General features: G+C 49.9%; 1 protein-coding gene across 9 annotated transcripts in view; it reads right to left on the bottom strand.

The window, feature by feature from the left end:
* Dtnb (dystrobrevin beta) overlaps positions 1–9,487 on the bottom strand; it is a 130,328-nt gene that overhangs the window by 1,810 nt on the left and 119,031 nt on the right. For 4 of the 9 annotated variants that reach the window (XM_029540703.1, XM_029540704.1, XM_029540706.1 and 1 more), the window contains 4 exons: positions 7,266–7,425; positions 6,416–6,505; positions 5,450–5,490; positions 418–453 (listed from right to left, as the gene is read on the bottom strand). In XM_029540703.1, the coding sequence (XP_029396563.1) occupies positions 5,468–5,490; positions 6,416–6,505; positions 7,266–7,425 (273 nt within the window). In that variant the 3' untranslated portion in view covers positions 418–453; positions 5,450–5,467. The remainder of the gene's footprint in view (positions 1–417; positions 454–5,449; positions 5,491–6,415; positions 6,506–7,265; positions 7,426–9,487) is intronic. The other 5 variants (XM_021201499.1, XM_021201498.1, XM_029540705.1 and 2 more) reach the window with 4 other exon arrangements.

Raw genomic sequence — 9,487 nt, 5'->3', positions numbered from 1 at the left:
ACTGGTTCCTTAAGACTAGAAGAGTGTCTGTCCTTTGACTCATTGGCTCTTTGTGGTCAGTGTGACAGTGTAGGACTGTATCAGGAGGCAGTGTTGAGTGACAGAATCCCAGGGGAGCTCTTGTTGTGAGTTAGACAGTGGCTACAGAGAACAGGAGTACAGCAGAGGCAGCCCAGAGAGGTGGTTACTCTCAGCTGGTGCTCTGCAGCCTGCTTCAGTCAGTGCTACTGGTGACACCAGGCCATGACATTCCATGCAAGACAGGCCACTGCCTAGACACCCAGGAAACAGCTGCTGTGGGGATCAGAGAAAAAGGTGCAGCTGGGTTCTTTCAAGAACATCCTAACTGTAAGTAAGGCTTGCTCTGGCTTGGGATCTGTGACGGGAGGAAGGGTAGAGGGAGGGCACACGACTCACCTGAGCTTCCTGTGTCCTGGCCACTCTTGGGCTAACCTGCAGCAGCAGAGGCAGAAACAACACAGATCACACTCAGGCTCTCCTCAGCCCTCTGGGCTTCTCTACGGGGCTTTCCTGGCTCACCTGGCCCAGGGGCTAGACTCACAGCTGCCTTTCTGTTGAGCTTTCCTGCCAGGGATGATGGGGTAGAGGCAGGTTACCTACAACTCACACCTCATGGAGTATTGTGAAGAGAAAAACCAATGAATGGAAGCAGAGCCTAACTCTAGGGAGCAGCTACAGTGGGATCCTGCTTGGTTAGGAGAGGAAACAAGGTGGGAACAGTTTTGATGTGGACATTGCTTCTCTGGGTTTCGGAACAACACTGCTATCCAGCTCTCTTTGGATGTTCCGAGTTCATGTCTGTCCAGAGAGAGATGTTCTAGAGGCCACGAGTTTCCTCAGGATCACTGCTGGCCAGATATGCACCAGGGTGCCTCCGTGTATAAACTGGATTGCTAGGGGGCATTCTGAAGGACTCACGCTCTGCGATTCAGATATATATGGAAGTTCTAGGACAACCAGAGGAGGCATAGCCTATGCCTCATTCTGTGATTTTCTTACACTTGGCATGAGGGATGCTCAGTAGGAAGGGTGCCACGGTATAGCAGCATCCTTCCCTGGGACTCAGCCAGCCAGCGTAGAACAGACAGAGGTGAAAGTTAGGGGTGAGTATGGCAGGGACATTGCTTTGGTCAGAGTTCTTCAAAAGTACTCCTTTGGCACTTGTGACTTGTGTGCTGAACAAACCATGTGTGCTGGACAGGAAGATGACTGGGCTGTGTTTATGTCACGTGAAACTGAGCTCACTCCAAAGAAAATAAATCATTTTCTGTAAAATCAGTGGTTACTGATCTTAAATGTCTCTGCCATATCTGCAAGGACCCACATAATGTCGAGAAGAACCAAACCAAACCCTGTCCATCTTGTACCGCACTCTTCCCTTCCTGCTCTTAGAGACGGCACCTAAAGGCCGGAAAAGCTCAGGTATCCTCCCAGAAAGCCCTCACACAGACACACAGACCCAGACACGTGCACTTAGAGAGTGAGGAGAGGCTAAGAACAAGCATCACAGTAAAGTTCTGACAGGGTCAGCCAGGGACAGAGACAGAGGGCTCTGAGCCAGCTCCTATGAGCGACTGAGGGCTGGAGTCCACGCCAAGGCAATAGTGAAGCGGCAGCAGCAGGGGACTAGACTTGCTTTGGGGAAGTAGAGGGAGGCTAAGGAGGAGCCTAGAGCAGGGAGGCCCATAGGAAGGGAGGCCAAGGCAGCAGCTGCTATGTCTCTAGTCAAAAATGTTCCACAGCAATGCTAGCACTTGGTTGGGGTCTGAGTATACACTTGGGGTGGGCATTTACAAGTGGGCATGCGTGTTTCTCCTGTCCCACAGCCCTTCTTATCTGGATCTGGGTCTCTGATTGGCTGTCCTCTTCTAACAGTCTGAGTGTGGTCAGGCCAGCCATTCCCCCTGACTCGTGCCCAGTGGTCCAGTTCTCCCAGGCTTCTCTCATCCATCCCATCCCTGAGGGATAGATAGCACTGTAAAGCCACTGATCTGAGGGGTTCCCACCGTCTCCCCGACTGCCTTCCACCTCGCACTGCGGCTTTTCCACTTCTCTTAGACTAGCTGTTCTCTTTAGACTAAAGCACAGTGCTTGGGGTTGGAGACTACTGGGGTGAATCCAGGCTCAGTCACTTATTAACCTGTCCAGTTAATAAGCTTTGGAACCTTGTCTAGAATCCTTCCTGTCTGGGGCGGTGAAGTCAGATGAAGATGGTCATGTTACAAGCCTTCTGCAGGTCTAGGAAGTAGCTAGGGCCAGCCCTGCTTTCTTCTCACCCTCCCTGCTCCCTCCCCTCCCTGCTAAGGCTGGTCGTCTTTCTCACTTAACGCTATCATGCCACCCCGCTCACAGCCCCGAGACAGGCTTATTCACTGTCATTCCTAGAAGACAGGCACCGTTCCAGAAGCTGGGAATACATCACCAACAACAGTGGCCAAAATCTCTGCCTCAGGGAGTTTATGTTCTGGAGGAATCCAGAAACATCTTGATATATGGTAGACATAACTTGAGACTCTCAAGCATCTTAAGAGGATTTCGTTATCTGTTTAATATCCCACTGAAAGATGGCAATCAAGAGCATGAAGTCTGAAGTCAGAAAGACCCACTTCAAGCCCACTCAGAGACTACGTGAGCAGACTCCCCTAGAATCTGTTTCCCTTTTGCTAAAATGGGAATATTATCATCTGCGTGTCTCAGTGTTATGGATCACATGGGATTTTCCATGAAACCACTTAGTGCAGCTCTCTTCCCATATAACAAGTACATAAATAGTTTCTTGCATAGCAAGATGAGGAAGGCATTACTGCCCTTTGCCAACACCTTTCTTTCTTGGTTTTATTCTTCCTATCTATTCTAACCTACAAGTCTCTTCCTTTTCAGAAACTCTTGGTATTATATTATACATTTAATGGTGGGTTTTGTTTTAGCTTTTGAGGCAAAGTGTCAGGTAGCCCACACTGGCTTCAAGCTCATTTTGCAGCAGAGGATGAGCCTGACTGTGATGGTTTGTATATGCTTGGCCCAGGGAGTGGCATTAAAGATGTGGCCTTGTAGGAGTGAGTGTATCACTGTGTGTGTGGGCTTAAGACCCTTACCTTAGATTCCTGGAAGTCAGTCTTCCACTAGCAGCCTTCAGATGAAGATGTAGAACTCTCAGCTCCTCCTGCACCATGCCTGCCTGAATACTGCCATGCTCTTGCCTTGATAATGGACTGAACCTCTGAGCCTGTTAAGCTAGCCCCATTTAAATATCATCTTACAAGAGTTGCCTTGGTCATGGCGTCTGTTCATAGCAGTAAACCCTGACTAAGACACTGACTTTCTGACCCCCCACCTGCCAACCACTGGGACTGCAGATATGGTGCATGCCACTGCTCCTGTGGTTTATGTGGTGCTAGGATTTACCCTGGGTTAGGCGAGGAGCATCCACCAACTTAGCTGCCTCCACAGCCAACAGTTAATACTTTGTGATCACACCTTCCTGCTTGTTTTCTCCCTCATTTCTTCTGCATATTATAGTCATATAGACCATCGACCCCTGAGGATGGCAGGAGATATTTTGTGACTTGTTTGTATCCCAGAGTATGAGTAAATCACCTGACATTTCTACCCATGGGCAGTAATGTCAGTTGGGAGAAAAGGCAGGAAGAACTGTGGGGGTACTGCAGACTTGGGGAGGGTGTGGTAGGAGAGAGGTCAGAAACAAAGAGGGAATGAAGTTAGTATCTACTGCTCTAAAGCTTGGGTTCCCAAACTAGGGAACTTGCCTTTACCTCTGTCTTTCTCATCCTGCATCTTCTCTTCTTTTTCTGTACCTTTCTCTGCTGTGGAAACAAGTCCAAGGAGGCCAGTGACCCTTTGGTCAGTACCACGGTGGGAGTGAGGCAGGTTGAGTGTGGCACTGTGGGAGGCCTGAGGCACAGACCTAAGGCAGCAGGAAGCCTTAGGGTGTAGGATGTCCCTGTCCATGCCCAACAGCTCCACACTCTGGCACTGTCTGACTGGAACCTTGCACAGCCGTGAAGCAGAGGGCAATGACAAGATCTGATGGTCAGGGTTGGGTGCTATCTACTAGGATTATACTCAGTATTTTGCGTTGAAGTTCAAGAAAACAATTGTAGAAGTGTATGCTGGATGCAAACCCAGATTCATATGGGCTCTGAGGTGGAGCTGGGTGCTCCCTCTGCATTGAGATCCTGGAAGCCAGGCCACATCTCACCAGGTATGGCCAAACAGGACACCCATGTCATATTTGAGGTGTTAAAGGGACTGGGCAGAATCTCCCAAAAACTAGAAAACTTGGGAGTGACCATGTTATCTCCCATCAAGCACTGGGAAGGCGGGCTGTAGAGGAAGATGGACTAAGGGCAGAAAGGAAGATTTTCGCTCCCTAATTAGGAAGAGATCGCCAGTGATTAGAGCTGGCTATGACTGAGCCCCCTGGAAATATTCAAACTGGAGGCTTTTATATTAACAGAAAGTTCAATTAAATATCCTTAAGACCCTTGTGAAATCTAGGATTCAATTACTTAAAAATATTTTTGAAAGGTGAGGAAGACAAGCTATAGATGTGTGTCTGTGCATGCTGCTGGAGGCGCGTGAGGAGTCAGCCTGGATACTCACGGCTATCCCAGCAAAGCCTCTGTAGCCACCTCTGAGGAAGTGGTCAGCGCGTGCTCTAGTGCACACTGAAGCCTAGGCTTATCTCCTATTTATCACCCTATAGACTTCTGAGCTTGGGGCCTCCCAGAACCTGGCCTGTGTCTGTCCTGGCTTCTTGTTTTTCTACATCCAAGCTCTAGAACTAGTTTTGCCTCTGGACTCAGTGTCATCTCAAACAAATCACTTTTTCTGAAAAGTTACTTACCTTCTAAAATAAGGGGTGGGTGGGTGGGTGATAGGATCGCTAATAAACTTTCAAAATGACACACTAGCATACTTGTCCCCTATCCCCAGGTGGGCTTTGAATTCATAAGCCTCCCTAACTCAGTCCCTGCCAATCACATTACATTTTTATTCTTGAGTATGGTGCTTGTGAGCCACTTGTTTTGCATAAACCATAACAAGTGGCCATGAGCACAACTGTTCTTTATTTACATATCTTAAAAATCCCTCAGAAATTCCCTCTGAAACTGTAAGTGAAGTCGGCTAGGGAACTGTATTAGAGAAAAGGTCTTGTAATCAGCTGTGGGGTCATCCTGAAGGTCACCACACACGCACACACATGCTCATGCGCGCGCACACACACACACACACACACACACACACACACACACACACCTATACACACACATACACACACACACACACACACACACACACACACACACACACACACACGCACGAGGGTCGGGCTTCAGCATGGGCATGAGAGATGGGATGAGACTGGGTAAGGGCATTGTCTCCTGCGGCAGAATGGGCAACTGACCTTAGCTGGGAAAGCCAATCAGGACACACGAGTAATCTCTCCTGCAGGAAAACAGATGGACTTGAGGGTAAGTGTGGCAGTAACAACAGTTCTAAAGGGGAGGCTTCCCTCTGCTGAAAAAGGCCCTCCATGGGAGTGTCTGCGTGATCCGTGGGAACGCTGCTCTGTGTGTCTACTTGACAGCCCTGCTAAGCCACTGCAGAGTACTTACAAGCACTGTATTAGGTAATAAAGGACAGAGGTGGGCCCTTGGTGTGAATGCTGCACACAGCACTCAGGACGGTCACCCTCACAGGAATGCCATGGCTGGAGAAATGGTTCCTAAGCACTGAGCAGGTCCATCACTGATGGAGCCTGGGGAGTTGGGAGTATGCGGTCTTTTGCCCTCTTTCTTTCCTGGGTTTCAGGACGGGGAGAGAGGCTGTGAAGCAGAGAACTCCAGGAAGCCACGATAGTGGCTGAGTCATGGAGAGACAGAAAAAGAAGTCAGATAGGACCCAACGTGAAGGACAGGGAGCTGCAGCTGGATCTTCAGGTGAGATCAGAGCCTGCTCATGGACAAAAGGAGAAGACAGAGTTTCAGACAGAATCAAACAGGAAAGCCAGAGGGCGGCTGGGATGGAGACAGGTGGCTTGGTGCTGACTGCTGCCACATCCAGGATAGTTTCAGAATGAAGTGACAAGTGACGGCGAGCCTAGGGAAAGAGTAGGCAGAGATGAGGAAGGAAGGAGATGTCTGGCTGCACTGAAGAGCAGGGTTTCCTTCAAGTTGGAACTGTGTCTGCTCCATCAGACTGTTCTTAATATAAACTGGGATCATGTGGGAGGGAGGCACTGGGTGAAGACCCCATGTATTCCTAGAAGGGAAAGAGGAGTGGGAAGAAGGCTGTATGTAGGCTGGTGGCACAGGGCAGGGTCAGGAGTACAGAGAGGAGGAGGAGACAGGCAGAAAGCCTTGGGCTTCACCTGAATGGAGCTCCTTCACCAGGGAGGACATGGTGTTGGTGATGGAGTCAGCAGCCACCAGCAGGTCATTGTGGAGGTTTCTCCTCGTACCTGAGGGGTCAGAGCAGATGGCGCTGCAGGTGAGTGACCGTGGGGACACCCCAGCCAGTGAGAGACACCAGGGGTAAATACAAAGGCTTTGCAGGCTCCAAGCAAACCCGGAGCCCACAGGTCACACTCCGTTTTCTCTACTGGGAGTGTGGAGCCTGTCCGGCCCCTGCTTTGTGGGCGCCACAGTAGAGCAAGGTTTCAGGTGAGTTTTGCCTAGCGTGTTCCTCAGTCTTGGGGTGCAACACCCATCCCTGCCTCCCACTTCCTTGTCTCCACTCCCCCCACTCCACCACTCCACCACTCCACCGTCCATTACTGAAGATTACAGGCCCCTGGTTCCTCAGTTGGCTATAGCAAGTGCATGCTTACTGACCTTTGGCTAAGTCCTATGGAGGTTACCAGTCTTCCTGTTCTTGTTTGTTCTAAGGACCTTATAGGGAAACTGTCACCTGAGTTTATTCCATCCAACTCCTCAGAGAAGGCAAAGCCCAAAGGGCAAGGCGTCTCCTTCAGTCCCGAGCTCAGAACCCAGGAGAACAGCCATCTTCACACATGTGCCTGTGACCTCCCATGGAAGACCAGTCCATCACGGGAAGGAGCCAGCAGATAACTTATTTATACTGTAAATCTGATTACGAAGGCACACTCTCTGATCACCCAGAGCCAAGAGCACAAAACCAAAGTAGTTGGACAAACCCTGGAGGGAGCTGGGATGTGCTTTCCGTCCCTCAGCTCTCCACAGACTCTCCCGGAAACTCACCTTGTGCAAAGGCCTCCTGGACGTCTCCCCCAACTCCACTCAGTGAATCCTGGGGGCCGTGGGTCGGGGTGGAGCCAGCAGATGTAGAGCGCACAGGCATGGGCATAGGGTGGCCACCTCCATGGGTGGGTGATGTGTGTGGTGATCCTGTGGCTTGAGCCTGGGAGGATCAGAGAGAAAAACCACATCACCTTGGTGGAGGGGGGGTCTAATCTCTCCAAGAAAAGGGGAAAGCGCTTCCCAGGGGCATGCTTAAAAAGAAAAAAAGGAGCCAGGGGTCAGCCAAGGAAGGGGAGAAAGAGAGGGTGGGGCAGGGTGGGAGGAAGAGCAGTCTGAGACCTAGTACTTATGAGGCAGCCGGCACTACACAGTACGTTCAAAGCTACAGGGTGAGAACCTGTCTCAGAAAAACAAAAATAAAGAACGGGCTGAGAAGGGTCAGGAAGAGGGCCAGAGGCCATGTAGTGGACATGCTGGTCAGAAGGTTCCATGAGGGGTGAGACACCCCACGAACATCCTCATGCTTGCATGTCAATGTTCTGTACCCAAACTTACCCGATTCCCTAAGACCCTGCGGGTAGAGAGTAACCGTCTTTTAATATAACTTCCATAGATGAAAACAGCAAGATCATGTGGACAGACCTCTCGAGAGTGTGTGGGAGGGAGCCCAGGTCGACAGAGGCAGACACCAGAGTAAACTGCTCCCACTCTGAGGGCAGCTCTCCTCACACTCAAGATCCCATCCCAGGCAGCTGTGCTCTGAGGACTGCCGGGGATGCTTCTGCAGGGTCTGGTCAGCAAAGTGGCTACACTGCACCTGACACGCACTCAGGAGGTCTGCTTGGTTTGGGTAACCATGAGAGTAGGTGAGAGTGGACGCCTGCTCATCAGAGGCCTACTCAGGGAGGCCTACCATAGGTTGTTTTCTCTTTCTCTAAGGTTTGATAACTTACTCATTAATAGTTACTGACTGACTTACTTACTTACTTACTTGTTTAAACAGAGTCTCTTTACATAGCCCTGGCTGTCCAGGAACTATGCAGACCAGGCTGGCTTTAATCAAACTCATAGAGATCTGCCTGTCCCTGCCTCCCAAATGCTGGGATTGAAGGCATGAGCTACCATCTCCTGGCTATTCACTAATTTTTTTTTTCTTGGTTTTTCAAGACAGGGTTTCTCTGTGTAGCTCTGCCTGTCCTGGAACTCACTCTGTAGACCAGGCTGGCCTCGAACTCAGAAATCCGCCTGCCTCTACCTCCCAAGTGCTGGGATTAAAGGTGTGCGCCACCACGCCTGGTGGCTATTCACTATTCTTAAAGATTTGTTTTTGACTGCACTCAGACTTGTACATAAAGCTCTTGGTGGAGATGGCCTGTGGCTGTGGAGATCTGTCCCTGGTGTGATTTTTTGGCTACCTTCATGCTCTTGGCCAAAAGCTTGGTATGTCCTGCAGCCTCCTCCTTGTGTTGCTTAGCATATTGTTTCTTCAGATCAACACGTTAGGATTTATATTGCAGGACACATGGAGTAAGAAGACACTAAATCTTTGGTGCTTGGTCCTGGGCTTCATACTTTCTTTGCCAGGGGCTTTCTGACATGGTAGAAATCATACTCTTTAGAGAAACTGAAACACTTTTGGATTCACCCACAATGCACTCTGTATAGATTTGCACTTCCCCTTTCTAGTCATCCTGGTCTATAACAAGAACATCCCTTACTTAACAGCAGAAGCATGCTGCCACGGGCTTGTTTGCCGCGGGAAAACCTTGTTTGTTGTTCCCACCTGCAGGTTCATCCTGCATAACCCCTGCACCCAGAGTATCAGAGGCTACTTTGAGGCTTACGTTCATTGTCCACTTCAACAAGTTTCTGACAGCCAGTGACTGGGAAGGAGATATTCAACTTCATCTTGACAGGACTGACCCTCTAAGAGGAGCTATGAGAAAGACCTAAGGTATAGGTTTAAAGGTAGTTTGGAACAATGGGGCGTGACTGCTGGAAGAATTAAACCAATCAGAGGCAGATCCCTGAGCTGGGGGAGAGGGGTACAATATTGGAGGATGTTGTGGGAGCAAAACTAGGAGAATGGAAGTGACCTTGAGAATGAGTTCCTGTGACCTAGTTCAGGAACAACACATACACACACACAGAGAGAGAGCGAGAGAGAGCGAGAGCGAGAGCGAGAGCGAGAGCGAGAGAGAGAGAGAGAGAGAGAGAGAGAG

The sequence above is a fragment of the Mus pahari genome, chromosome 7 (genome assembly GCF_900095145.1).
Source record: "Mus pahari chromosome 7, PAHARI_EIJ_v1.1, whole genome shotgun sequence".
Taxonomy (NCBI): domain Eukaryota; kingdom Metazoa; phylum Chordata; class Mammalia; order Rodentia; family Muridae; genus Mus; species Mus pahari.
Note: the sequence above shows the minus strand (reverse complement) of the source record. Positions and strands in the feature narration are given on the sequence as shown.